A 14,074-nucleotide genomic window follows, 5' to 3' on the forward strand; every position below is an offset into this window, starting at 1 on the left:
CGCTTTTATGATAACTCAATTTCAAGAATTATTTGTTAATTGGTAAATATATTTAATAGGTAAAAGGTTTTAGAAAGAAACATAAATGTTTGTATATTACTATATTTATTTCTTCAACAGCTCAGCTATGATTGTACAATGATTGGCAATAAAAAATAGACGAATTTTAGGACTAGATCTTTATTTGCCTATTATGGCTACATCGACATTTGCGTTTCGTGATGAATAAGAAAATCGCCCGTGAGTATACTTACCAAATACGTTTTGCCGCGGAATCGGAAAAGAATCATCGTGACCGAATGACTCGACTAACCGTAATCTAGAGAGTCAAGGATCGTCGTTTATTTTACAAAAAAGAAATAAAATCAAGGAACAATGCGGATGATAGCGTAAAATAAAAAAAAAACAGAACTAAAGAGGAATCGAATGCAAAGAAACGCGGAAGGTATTGCTTCTTTCAAACGCAATAGCTTTTAAATACAACAATAGTAATAGTGACGTAAGCGGTTTGGCCGGTTTCGTGATTCGACCGTGTGTGTTCGTACACTGTGTTCGTCGGTGGACAAGATCAGCCAATTATTTCGATAGCCGATGGACGCGTACGATCGCCGATTATCAATTAATTCTTCTCGATCAACTCGGTGAAGGTGAGGTCCAGGTCGTCGCAGATGTATTTGTACTTTTCTTTCTCGTGTACGAGCTCGTCTGAAAGGTAAAACGTCATCATTAAAAATAGTTGGTGCAATCGGCACCACTACACTTGTACACATATGTATATCAGGTAATTATCCTATAATAATCCTATAAAATAAGATATTGATTCTAAAAATTATAAAATATTCTCGTCGTGAACGCGCGAATGAAAAATGATTAGCTGATGTTAAAAATTACTCATTTTTAAACCACTTGTACTGGCCTCCTTGACAATAGTCTGTTAAAAATAGATTGAACTAATAATTGAAAATTTATTTGAAAATTCTATTAATTATTCGGAGAATAAAAAGACCAAAGTTTTATAAAAAATGGCACTTTCAGAAAATAAGGAGTTCAAAAAGCAAATTATGATATTCAGGGTATGCGAAGGTGAGTCAACTCGGATATCCTTCGTCTTGCAGATACGAGGGATTCCGATTGCTCGGCAGCCATTAAGACGTTCTCGCGGGGTTCAGCGGTTTTATGACTAAATTAAGAACCCTGAGAACGTTAGGTAAGTATGTTAAGAAGCTCGTGAAGTAACTTACGGATTATGTATTAAGTGCAAGCGAGATTATGAGATGGCGGATGACTATATGATATTTAATGGTATTATATAGTAATGTACAAATTATTTTTTTATTTGTTTGGTCGAAGCGTTAGGGGAGTTGGTTAGTGGCTCATTAGACGCCGTAGAGTTCCTGGAAAGCCTGATCCAAGCCATCTCCGATCTCCTTGAATTTCTCCTTCTCAATCACCATTTCATCTGCAAGCATTCGCAATGTTATTTCGACGGACGTTCGCGCGGGTCGTCTTCAATTGTCAATCTGCTCATGATGTCGCGTGTTCGAGCAGATTTTAAGCTCTAAAAGGTAAGCTGTTGGGTTATTAAAGAGGTCTGAAAGCGTCTGTGGCGTGGACAGGAAACGGGCTTCGGAGCAGATTGAATGTTCTCGCTGGGCGGTTTTAGTAGAGATGAATGAGGCTGATATTTTAGCCGAGAATGAAGTGTAGCTCGAAGCGTAAATTATAGCTCATGATGCTGATGTAATATGATGTAATGTACTGTGAAATGTACGCAATCTAATCTTACTTTTATAGCATTAAGATTAAGATTCTTAAACTAATTTATAAAATAATTCTAAACGTACAAACGTATTCTCCGTGGATAACGCTAATTCTATTTGAAAAGTTCTAAGTTTCTTAAGGGAGCATGACATTTTTTTTAAATTTTAAGAAAGGTAAATGGTAACCAGAGACTTTGATTATTTTTAAAAGCGACTTTATTAAAAGTCGCAAGGACGAATTCAAGGTGGCAAACACGGCGCCATAAAAAATGTCTTTTCCTAAGGTCACGTTCTCCGATTAAGGAGGCTACGGCGACCCGAAGAAAAGCGATGGCCCCATCACCATATTTGTTCCTATGAATCATACGACTTTGACCTAAGAAGGACCTTTGCATCATTAACTACTTTTTGTACAAATACTCGATCAGAAATCTAGAAAAGGGTTGGAGTCATGCTGGTAACGGGACTTCGGACTCGTAAAACTAGTAGAGAAAAAACAAGCAAGTGTACTCACCACTATGTCTATGCACCTCCATACGTACCATCGATAGATCGGTTCTCCTTTCATCTGTCTTGGCATGCAACAACTACGCACAGCTAACACAATTGGTAGTGTCGTGTGTTATAGCGCATCGTATACGCGTTAGATAAAGTCAGTACGTATTTCGTTAAGAAATCGGGAAACAATCGTTCGGCGTTGGTTAATGAATGATTAATAAAATTACAGAGGCGCACAACTTGGCAACAAAAACAAACGACACGCTGTTTTTTCAAAATTAAAATATATATTATAAACAGTTTTATAATAATAGCAATATATATAATAATCATTATCATTACAATGATATTAGTGTTATTATCGATCCATTCGTTTCATTATTAATATTAAGTAAATTAATAAACTCAAACTCTCATGTGTGTAAACTCAAGTATCTGCATTTCCTTTTCTTATCCACTCTCTCTCTCTCTCTCTCTCTCTCTCACTTTTCCCTCACGCACACATCATCATTCTCTCACGTTTCTTTCACCCTATCAGCAGTTATTCCGGAAAAAATGGGAATAACAAAAAATTCATCATCGTTAACGGTAGGACGCATGGAATCGTTAATTATTGTGCTTTCTTCGTTTTTCATAATCATGCTCGCCATGTCTCACGCATTCTTTCTTTCTGTGGGAGTAACCGTGATGCATCTGCTCGGAGGGCATTGTGTTTTAATCTTTTCGGGTGTCTTTCCAAGAGTTTCGATTCTATTTCGCATGCTACTTCGAAAACTTTATAAAAAATGCCTATACGATTTTATTAAAAGTGTACAAAATTCTGTAGTCACAGAATATTGTCCTAAATATTTCTGCAATATTAAAACTCTTTGATTTCTCCTTGGAAAGACTCTCGAGAAGATTTCGTCACGTACTGGCTACAAGAATTATCGAAGGGATATTAAACGCGGACAGGCAGTTTCATCGCGATGACAAGAGAGGAGAAAAATATCGCTAACGCACCCTGAAATTAGGGTTCAACGTCATGTAGTGACGATATTAATTAACAACGACGATTAATGATCGCTGGGTGAGATATGCATAATGGAGGTTCTTTTGTTCCTCTTTTTTCTTTTCTTTTCTTTTGCAATTCATTTTATCGAAGTTTGTTAACGTAATAAATTAGTTCAGGTATCATAATCATCGAATAGTTCTCCGAGAAACCGGAGTAAACTATTACTTGTTCGTTTTTTCTTTTACTAATGATTGCTGCGTTTATGAAATTCACATTCATCAGATTCACCCTTCGTAACGAGGAAGCTTTCGAGAATTCTCAATCCAGACGAATAGAATCTGGAGACCGTATCGTTAAATGATTATTAGTCACTAAACATCGAATGGTACTTCGAAAAAATGTATGGTATAAAATTGTGGTAGTTAATTTTGTTGAAAAAAGTTATTAAATGTAGAATAGAATTCATGAAAAAGTCAATGGTACTACTCTACATCTCCTTCCATCATCTTCAATGACTTATCAATCCCTCAATGTACAAATTCGAATATAAATATAAAAAAACATTATTATAAAGTGCATCGTGTTTCTTTTTAAACCTAATGTCAGTTAGTTTATCTATCTAAATTCTAAATTTCAACTAGTTACTAGCTAATCCTTTGAGCTTTAATCTTGGATTTCTTCCTCGAAGGGATTACCTGGCTGGCAGTGAGGGTATCTTAAAAGCTTTTAAAGATTATCACCAGTGAGTAAACGAGCGAGAAGGAAGGCCGAGAAAGTTTCTTTTTTACGCTGCACCATCATAATATATAAACAACGAGGAATAATGAATGTCCTTCTGTATCCGAGTATTCTGTAATCTTACATCGAGGAGGAATTTACTCATCAAATTGAATCGGTCAAATATTCTTCGCGAACACGTTTCATATGGATCGAAATTTTTTATATAGATTGTTATTTAATTAATACTTCATCGACAACTTTTTCATGTTTGAAAATTAATATTTGAAACGAAAATAATAATTTCAAGATAGATAATACGTTAATTCAAGATGTATAATAATATAAATGTGATATCAGTTGAACGTTATACGCGATCGATTGCGAATCAAATTGGACCGGATGTGAACCGCAAAGGATCAAATTTTCTTCGAGACCACGACATACGATAGCGGAACGTAACCGGCTGAAAATACTTGACAGAGTCGATCGAAAATTCCTTCCCGACATAACACGTTACGATCGATCGTCCATCTATCGATCTCTCCACTTCAGAATAACGTTTAAAATGCTCGTTGTACATTCGCATGATTAGTAGTCGCTAGAAATCGACGATGTCCATCGATTTGAAGCGAGCGCAGCTTTAAAAGAGTTAATGCTTTGATTGACTGAACAAAAACTCAAACTCAAAAAGAAAAAGAAAAAGAGGAATTAGTTCCGAATCACTTTGACAAACTGCACACCCTACCTTTTCTTTCTCATGCTATCTTCGTCTCCACTCCCTTCGTTTCTCTCGATCCATGTTTTTTTACCAAGACGTCTGATCTCTTTAGACGTTCCGCGCGCGCACAGGAAAGAGCAGTAATAGCAACGGTATAGCAAACGGATACACATGCACGAAACACGCGACACACGGAAAGGATGTGCGCAACCAGGGCGCTTCGTCGAGATGAGCGTTACAATGGAGAGATGTGTGAAGTCTAGCCTAGAAGAGGCAGTATCATGGGTTTTTCTTTTTTTTTTACCCTCTATAAACGTTAATGGTGTGCACCACACACAAAAGCGCTCGCATCGCACAGCGTGAATTGTTTCTTTTTACTTCGACGATATTTTTTCATTTTCCGACTCCCTTCACCCTCCCTTATTCCTACATTCGTCCGTCTGTTCCCCATCTCATTCCCTTTTCGAATATCTGCGTTCTATACGGATTATTTGTTTCTTTTTGTTCATTTTTTTTTGTTTCATTAAAGTTCCGAAAGAATCGTGCTCTAATAGCCGCGTATGCTTTTGTTTCAAACATTTTTTTAAATATCTTTTTACTCGTTTTTTTCTCTCTCGTATTTCTGTTCGCTCCGCGAGACGCGATTTACATGTTCTGGATGTCATGCAGGGTGGCCTCCATTTCCTCCTGGAGCAATTTGTTTTTCTGTCTCTCGGCGGCAAGGTCGTCTGTAAAGATTACTTGTTAGAGAGAAACTGCACATGCGTGCGATTCCGATTCAATCGCAAAGATGCGCTGTGGGGTTGTTAGGTAAGGACGTACACATCGTTTATAGTGAACAAACGCACAAGTCATACTCGACGACGCGACGCGATGATTACGCGTCACCGTTTCTTGGGTTGTCATCGTCGTTAGTATGAAAACTGGCAAACAGTTCTCGAGGCAAACGACAGGCGTAACTGTTCGTTAAATAGGAAAGAATCCATTGAAATGTTTATAACAACCACATTTTCAATAGTTCATTAATAAAATTAAAAATGATTTGTAAATTGTTCAAATTGTCAGGAAGAAGTCCTAAATTTGTTACACGACTGTCGTCTGCGATTGTATTAATAATTAGATGCACTCAAACACGTGGTTTGTCAATTCGGGAAGAGATGTTATGAGTCCCTAACGGATTATCTCTATACTGCAACTCGTCTGAATGCAATCTTACTTTTCGTAATCTGCTCCCTTCGACTATAAACCTTCGATTCGTAGTTCTCTCTCTCTTTCTTACTTTAGAAAATAACGTAGTGTATAAAACTAGAAATGAAACCAACTAAAGTGTGATCGAGGCAACAACAATTTCCGTATTGTCCATGGAATTCGAGGAAGGTTCGTAATGACCGTCCGAGAAAGTAAAAGTTTTGAAAATTGCGAAGTATGGAAGTAATGCATGATGAATACGCACCTTCGAGCCTGTCGACCTCCTTCTGCAGCTTCTGTACGGATCTTTCTGCGAACTCGGCACGAGCTTCAGCCTGTGATAAAAGGAAGAACGAATGAGTATTCGTGCTGAGTCATTTACATGTGATTTGTCGTCGATTTTAAAATTCGTCCAACTATGCGGAGAACTAAATTTTATGCATGCGTCATTGGCAAAAATTTACAGTGAACCGTATTACGCATACGTATAAGAAATCGTATCTTTTAAGAACATTAACTTCTTGTTGAAAATAGTTTAAGAATATGCAAATATGAATTTGTTTTTTTAAAATCGACGGAATCATATTCATAATTATGTTTATTATCATCATGTTTATTAACAAAACTGCACTCCATGCTTCAATTTTATTATATTTCTGATAAAAAAATAGTTATAATATTAGTAAACTGCACACGTTTCAAATCGTTAATCGTAAATGTTTTGTAATAGAAGATTCAACACCCAACACAGTCGTACCTCGTTAAAAATTGGACCACTCGTTGGAAATCATTCTTTATAATAATTTGAAGTACTTATGCGTAATATGTAAAATACGATGCACTTGAACTGAGCTTGAGTACGGTGTGCAAAATAAAAAAGAACTCTGTACAAAAATAACTAGTGTTTAATTGAAAAAAAGTGGCATCGATGCTACACAATATGTACAATGTGAAAGAATAAAAGAGTGATGGTTACTATAATATAAAGGAATAAAATGAAACGAATGTAAGAACGCACTATAAAAATGTGTACCATCTTATTCTAAAAATTGTTTAATAAATTCTCCCGAATTTTAAAGTCCTCCAACTTCCACTTTTTACTTACCTCTTTCAACTGGCTATCCAGTATCTTCACCTGGCCGACGAAAGTCTCCTCTCTTTGTGTTGCCTATTTTTAGTCAAGCGGAAAAAAAGAGAAAAAAAATTGTTTCATGTTAGCTATACAAGGTTAAAAAATAAAAATAAATAAAAGAAAGACAGTTGGACAATCAGTGACTAGGTTACTGAGAAGGTAGTATAAGTGAGGGTTGCACAGGGTGAGTGTGAACACGATAACAATATCTTGGTTTAGTGGAAATGATGCCGTAATTGCGACGACAAATCACACTGGCAAAAAAATAAGATGCAAAACACTCTCAAAAAGGATCTGTACCTCCTTTAGGCGAGTGGTAAGAGTCTTAATTTGGTTCTTGTACTCCTCCTCACGCTGGTTGGCCTATGGTACGGTAACGTAAGACATTATGTATCTTCATGTAAGAATTTAGGTTATCGATCCACCAACACGTTTTGCTTTTTCTAATTTATCATGCCTATCCAACTCTTCTACTTTCTGTTTCCTACTCTGTTACGTTCAATATGTATTTTGTAACGAATGTAGCGATACATAAAACTGGATTCTATGCAGGTACAAATTTATTTATCTTTACCTTGAAAATATTATTTTGTAACTTTTTTCTATCGCTGTATTGCTTGTTTCTTTCGCAACAAATTTTTATCTCGCACGATACATTTTCTAAAAGAGGCAGGGGTTTTTTAACGAGTAACAGGATAAACAGGGATTATAATGTTAATGGATTTCAAATAGATCGTTTTAATTTAAACAAACGAATCGCGTTTATATTACCAGTTTCAGGAATTTAAAAGTGGAACTTCAATCACTAAAATAGTTCATTTACGTATGAGAAATATTTTTGAATCATGAACGATAGAAGACTTATAGATATTTGTTCCGACGTAGACGTGAAATGAATTCGAAAGGAGGAGAAAGTAAAACAGATATTTCGAGAGTTTGTAGGTATTTGTCACGGCTAGTCTCCGGTGGTACTTACCTTCTCTTCGGAGACCTCGAGGGACTTCAGGTTGTTGCCAACAACGCGCAGTTCCTCTTCCAGCTCGACGATTTTTCTGTAAAACGAAGGAACCGATTACCAAGAATTCGGATCGTAAATTCTATTCCTACCTGAGAGTGTACTTGTTTGTTAGACGAACTGCTGGTCGATTTAACTTTACAAACTGTTTTCCTGCTATTTTACTTTATGCATAATAACCGCATGATATATTAGGTATGCAGAGACCCAAGTCGCAATACACAGGGTGTCCTAGAAAAAGTGTTACAGCCGAAGAGGGATGATTCTATAAGTTTTTCTGAACAACAATTTCTTTTGGTAAAATGCAAAGTGAGCCTTGATTTTTGAATTATTAACGAAAAACACTGACCAATGAGTGTACGCGTGGGGTTCGTGCCCAACCACGAGTAGATTGGTTCAGATCGTAATGGCTCGGCCATGGCTTATTGGTCTGTGTTTCTCGTTAATAATTTAAAAACCATGCCTCACTTTGCATTACAAAGGAAATTGTTGTTCAGAAACACCTCCAAAATCACCTCTCTTCGGCTCTAACACTTTTCTGGGACACCGTGTATAGTATAAGTAATTTAATGCACGTTTCTGCAGTTATATCCCGAGACTGTTTTCACAAGACGTTTCAATGTCAGTAAACTCATATCATGTTTTCATAATTTGTCATACAACGTATCTCGAAATATGCAAAGATCTCATTTGAATTTTCATTAATATTATTTACACACATAATTTGGAACAGTTGTACGACAGTTTCTTATCAACCAGCGTTCCTCATAATTAGAGATAAGCGTCTGTTTGAGGAATATTGAGTGGGGACCGGATAAAGGTTAAAACAGTGACTCATGCACAAATTGAATCACCTACCCTTCCGAAAGTTCTGCCCTCTCCTCGGCACGTTCAAGATCTTGCTCCATCATGACTAGTTTTCTGGCGACCTGTGATCAACAGCCACACGTGTCATGCGAAAAGCAAGGATGATAAGGGGCATAGAAAAAATGAACAGGGTAAAAATAGTAAAAATCAAAAAATAAAGATTATGTCATGGACGCATGCAAGCGATCAACATCGGTACTGCTGCTCCTCGTCCTTCGTCCGGTCCGCTACTTGCTCGTGATTCGAATATTTATTAAAACAAGCGATCCTATAAAAATGATTTTCATCCAAGAAAATGTTGACGTTCCAATTTTTAAAAAATATAAATAATTCGTTCTTTAATTCATTTTCTTGAATATCAACGTTCGAAAAGAAATTTCAGTCAATGAACAGAATACGTAATACAATCTGGATGTAAAGAAGAAATTATTAATTTATAGACTAAAATTTCTCTTCTTAAGACTAACGCACTTTCGTTAAAGTGCTGAAGACATAACACCAACTACAATTATTAAAATAACTTCTTCGGTTCCAATCAATAACGTCTAACTTCTCTTAAAAAAAAATTGAAGATAACGATCAAACGAATGCGAAAACATGTGTTAAACACTTGGACACGTGACCGTGTGTTGTTAATCGTCATCAACACGAGTGTCTCTACACCTGTTTGTGATGGATGCATATTCTTAGGGGTACGAATACTTGAAAAAAGTGTTACGATAAAAAGAGAACGGGGAAATGACATGACAAACTGGCGGGTAATTGGCACACGCTTCAAACTCCAAATATGTATATATAATATGTATTAATGGAAGAAAAAGGGGCGTGAGTGCTGATCGATTTTTGAAAAACGGATGCTTACGACTCTCCGGCCTCGGCACGTTCTTCAGCACGTTCTAGATCAGCCTCAACCATGGCCAATTTACGGGCGACCTGTATAAACGACACATACACACGGTTTCTCCTTATGTTCCGTTTTCGTCTTTCTTACATTGGCAACACCTTAAGCTTAAGCTGTTCCTCCCTCTCTCTTTATCCGCCGGCCGGCGTGGTGCCTCGATCAGGCATCTGGGCCAAGATCGACGATCTCGCGCCTCGATCTTACCGCCCCACGGTCGAGCTCACCACGATTCCGGCCGGCTCTCGGTTATCGTTCTACGAAACTGGAAGAACTCGCTTCCTTTTGTGGCTCCCATTACGACTCGATTCCGACAGTTTTTACAACGATACCTTAAACGTGGCGAATTTCGAAGAGCAAACAGATCTGGTGATAACAAGCAAGGGAGTCACGCTGATTGACCGGAGACTTGTTTTGGTACCACAAGGCATACTGATATTTCGTCTGCACGAAATTAACTCTTCATGAAATCGTATACATGAAATCGAGTTTTTACTCATTAAACCAGAGGTACAACTAACGAATTTTCAAACTTGATTTTCTTGAAAATGCCGCCCCGTATGAAAAAACTATATTTCTTGTCTTCGGCTAGATTTTATGTGAGGAATCATCCCCTTGCCGGTTGTATCTCTATTTCGCAAACACCCTGTATATAGGTAGATACTTCATAAAATTCCGATTAGAAACTTACAAATGTGACTTATGCCACTTAATTCAAATTCTTCTGAATGCTCGCGGTTCTTCGCGTGTCCTTGATCAAGTAGTACAAGCTCGTAGGAGCCACGAGACGGAACCGCTTAATCATCTCTCTATTCGTTCGCAAATATCCGCGCAATTATTCTCGCGACTCGCCATCGCGCATCGTCTCCTTCGGTTAAGGGGTTAATTGTATTCTACGCGTTCCCGCCTTGCGATGGAATCGCAAATATTGAACCAGTGAAACACTAACCGCGAAACGTGTTTCCCCGTTTGAATATCGTTTTCACCCACCGTACATTGAGCGAGTGGATATTAGCTTGGTGCACATAAAACGTCGTCATCAAACACAACATCTGTATTAGGTTGGCAACTAAGTGATTACGGATTTTAAATAAGAAATCTATCAACAAAACCCGCAATCATTTAATTGCCGATCCAATAATTTCTGTAGAACATCTTGATCAATTACTTTTACATATTCCTAAATGATTAGACAATTTCATTGCACCAGATGCATTGCATTATTAATTGAGACTTTATTGGCAAAAATAAGAAAACTAAAACGACGTTTCATACGCATTATTCTAACAATGTTAAACGAGTCGAGAACGAGTAACTGAGGAATAAGGCTATTCAGAAATCCCAAACAGGATTCTAGATTAAACTGTTCGTGACTCGGTTCGCTTAGAACACGTTAAGATAAGTTTTATCGCGAAGTTCTTCCAGTCGCGGAGTGCATCTCGTAAAGAGGAGTGACAGATAGCTTATAATATACAAGAACCAAAGCGAAGAGAGGTTCTCTGCGCTTCCTTCTTTCGAGACCGACACGAGTCGATGGAAATTGCGCGTAAGGCACGAGGCAACTCTGAGGTCATCGTGGAAAACGAAGGAGAATTTACGCCGTCCTCGACGGTGAAATAAAACTGTTTACAAAGATGGAATTTCCCTTTCGTTTGTCCACGGAGACCTTTCGTTCCTGCTCATGCAATGATCTCTGTGAACGTGACGCAAATCCTTTGATAAACGATCGGTTCCATAATTTTATAGAAATTTTTCAATTCTCTTTCTTAGATCATAGAAAGTTTTAAAAAAAATTAGACACTTAAGAAATTGTTTTCTGAAGACTCAATTGTGTAATCAATTTGAATTTGATGTAAGGTTTGCGTGACGCTCACAAACCGGGGTCAATAGTAAATGATTTAATGCATGATGTTAAAACAAAATTAAAGAAAACTGTCATCACATTTAGTTAGGGCTCGCCTCTGCTTCTGTAATGATATTATGCAGTTAGATAATTAGACACAAGCAATCAAAATTGACGATCATTCGATTCTGACACGCTATCACTGCAAACGTAAAAAAAAAACATCACACAACTGGATTAGTGTCGATGGTTATTGATCCAAAAACATTCTGTAAAATATGGTGAATGCAATTTTGTTATCAGGGTCAGAAAAGAAACGTTGAAGTTACAATGACACTGTTTTAAATCTGAGAAATCTGTTCAAGAAAACCATTGAAAGCAGACAAGTATTGATTCGGTGAAACCTCTATTGCTACTTATGCAAGATGCTTTCCATATGGATGCATCGAAGAAGGAGTATCTGATGTTATAATGGAACTTTCTTTTTCCGAATATATAATATTGTAACTTCGAATACAATCGTGGATCGTTCATGCTTATTGAACTGTGCTTTCGTAACACTTAATTCTTTCTACCGTGCCAGGAACGTTCCGCGAATCATTATAATTCCTTACAACTACTGTTCAAGCATCAGATTCTACACGTAAAGTTTAGAATGTAACAGTGTAATGAAAGGAACGAATGAGTTATGAAAGAAATCTCATTTCGTTGTTATAAATGTGCATTAAGCATAAACGAATTAATCCTCGTATACAGTTACTTAAAATTCCTAAGTTTATACTATGTACAACTTGCAAAAAGAAATGAAAGATAAATGGCTGTTGTAAAATTTCTAGGATTTATATCCCGAGATTTCTAGACCTTTTGCATCGTATAATCTTTGTAACTTCGACGTCGTTACGCGACACCACCTACCATAACAGATGGATTTTACTATTCGAACATTTCTCAGAGCTATTCCGAATTCCAGCAAAGCGAAAAGAAGGGGGGAGTCTTTGGACAAAAGCAGCACCATTTTTTTAATCGCGTACAAAACCGGGATGTACACGGCTTCGTTGGTATCACAACACAGAATGGGTTATATTAACTTTTTTCTCTCTCTTTTTTTACGGAGCCAGTTTCCGGTTACACGACGCGGAACACGCGGACCAAACGACGTTCACCGGGCGAGAGGCGATTCTGCGCGATGATTTTTATTGCAAACTATAGATTTTCATTGTCTACTTTTATGAAACTGGCACTTGAAACTTATTTTTTACGTTTTTTTTTTCTTTTTCTTTCTGCTCCGACAAGCACTTGCAAATCACAGATATACAGTGAGATTAAGTCGCGGCTCAAAACACGTGACACTGATATTTATACGCATATGTGTATCACCATTCATCTATTTTTTTCTTTTCTTTTAATTTATATTCTCGACGAGCAATTAATTTATTTGAGCACTGCACTTCTTACCCGTTGATCGATCATTTATATCTCACTTGACGAAATCACAGATTATTATCAATACCTTCCTTTCCTCTTTCCATATTAAATCACTTTCCATAGAATTTCAACTCTTTTACCCTTTTGGATTTTAAACGACGATTTTTTCCCGATAATTCTTAGAGATATATCAATTTCATATTTCCGTGGATGAAAGCGATTAGTTGCGACCGCTCGAAAAACGCGTGAATAAATTTTTGTTTTTCCATTTTCAAGTTACGATATCGAGCCACGGTGGTTTCGAACACACAGAGAGAAGACAGAGAGTTATGGGGTTAGGCACTATTATCTCGACTATCAACTAGGAACCATCATCATCATCATTATTTTTATCATGAACATTGTCACTGCAGCCATCACGCTTGTCAGTCGTGGGCTCGCGAACCTCATCGTATTTCTTGTCAGCTTCTTCAGCGAGGAACCTGGCTTCCTTCAGCTGATTCTCAAGGGCATCCATGCGCTCTTCATCTGCCAAGCTGCGATTCTCGAGAATCTTGCGGGCTCTTTAATAATTATCACAAAGAATCGGGATTAACATACTTTACGAAACGTAATAAATATCGCTAGATGTCTTAGTGTTATCGTTGCCTCGTCACCGATGCGACGAGGGTTCCTCGGCGAGTGGCCACAGCACTGCTTGCCAGCTACCTGCTTTACTACCTGAAAACGTGCACCTGCGGGAACGAATTGGTAATTTACCTGGTCGAACCTGTTTTCTACAGGGATTTTTATTTCCCTCCATAAAGGGCAGTTCTATTTTGTTTAATACTTTCTACGAAAATTTATTTCCATTCCAAATACTAGATTGGTGCATATGAAATCTCATTTTGTTTTTAAAACTTTTATTTTCCAGTTGAAAATCATCTATCACGTTTTTTCTCACTGCCTACGATTATGAATCAAATTACACATAAGATAATTTCATTAGAAATAGTTTATATTTCAGCAAGATTTAT

The 14,074-nt window shown here is 37.2% G+C and overlaps 1 protein-coding gene across 23 annotated transcripts in view; it reads right to left on the minus strand.

The window, feature by feature from the left end:
* The window catches only part of Tm1 (tropomyosin 1), a 31,880-nt gene that overhangs the window by 2,194 nt on the left and 15,612 nt on the right, over positions 1-14,074 (minus strand). For 4 of the 23 annotated variants that reach the window (XM_026818836.1, XM_018035262.2, XM_018035252.2 and 1 more), the window contains 6 exons: positions 13,504-13,621; positions 9,755-9,825; positions 7,987-8,062; positions 7,311-7,373; positions 6,144-6,213; positions 165-705 (listed from right to left, as the gene is read on the minus strand). In XM_026818836.1, coding sequence (XP_026674637.1) covers positions 620-705; positions 6,144-6,213; positions 7,311-7,373; positions 7,987-8,062; positions 9,755-9,825; positions 13,504-13,621 — 484 coding nt within the window. In that variant the 3' untranslated portion in view covers positions 165-619. Of the gene's footprint in view, positions 1-164; positions 706-2,711; positions 5,419-6,143; positions 6,214-6,983; positions 7,047-7,310; positions 7,374-7,986; positions 8,063-8,883; positions 8,955-9,754; positions 9,826-13,503; positions 13,622-14,074 lie in introns of those variants that run through there. The other 19 variants (XM_018035264.2, XM_018035255.2, XM_018035268.2 and 16 more) reach the window with 13 other exon arrangements.

Source organism: Ceratina calcarata, unplaced genomic scaffold (assembly GCF_001652005.2).
Source record: "Ceratina calcarata isolate Rehan_Ccalc_2016 unplaced genomic scaffold, ASM165200v1 scaffold9, whole genome shotgun sequence".
Taxonomy (NCBI): domain Eukaryota; kingdom Metazoa; phylum Arthropoda; class Insecta; order Hymenoptera; family Apidae; genus Ceratina; species Ceratina calcarata.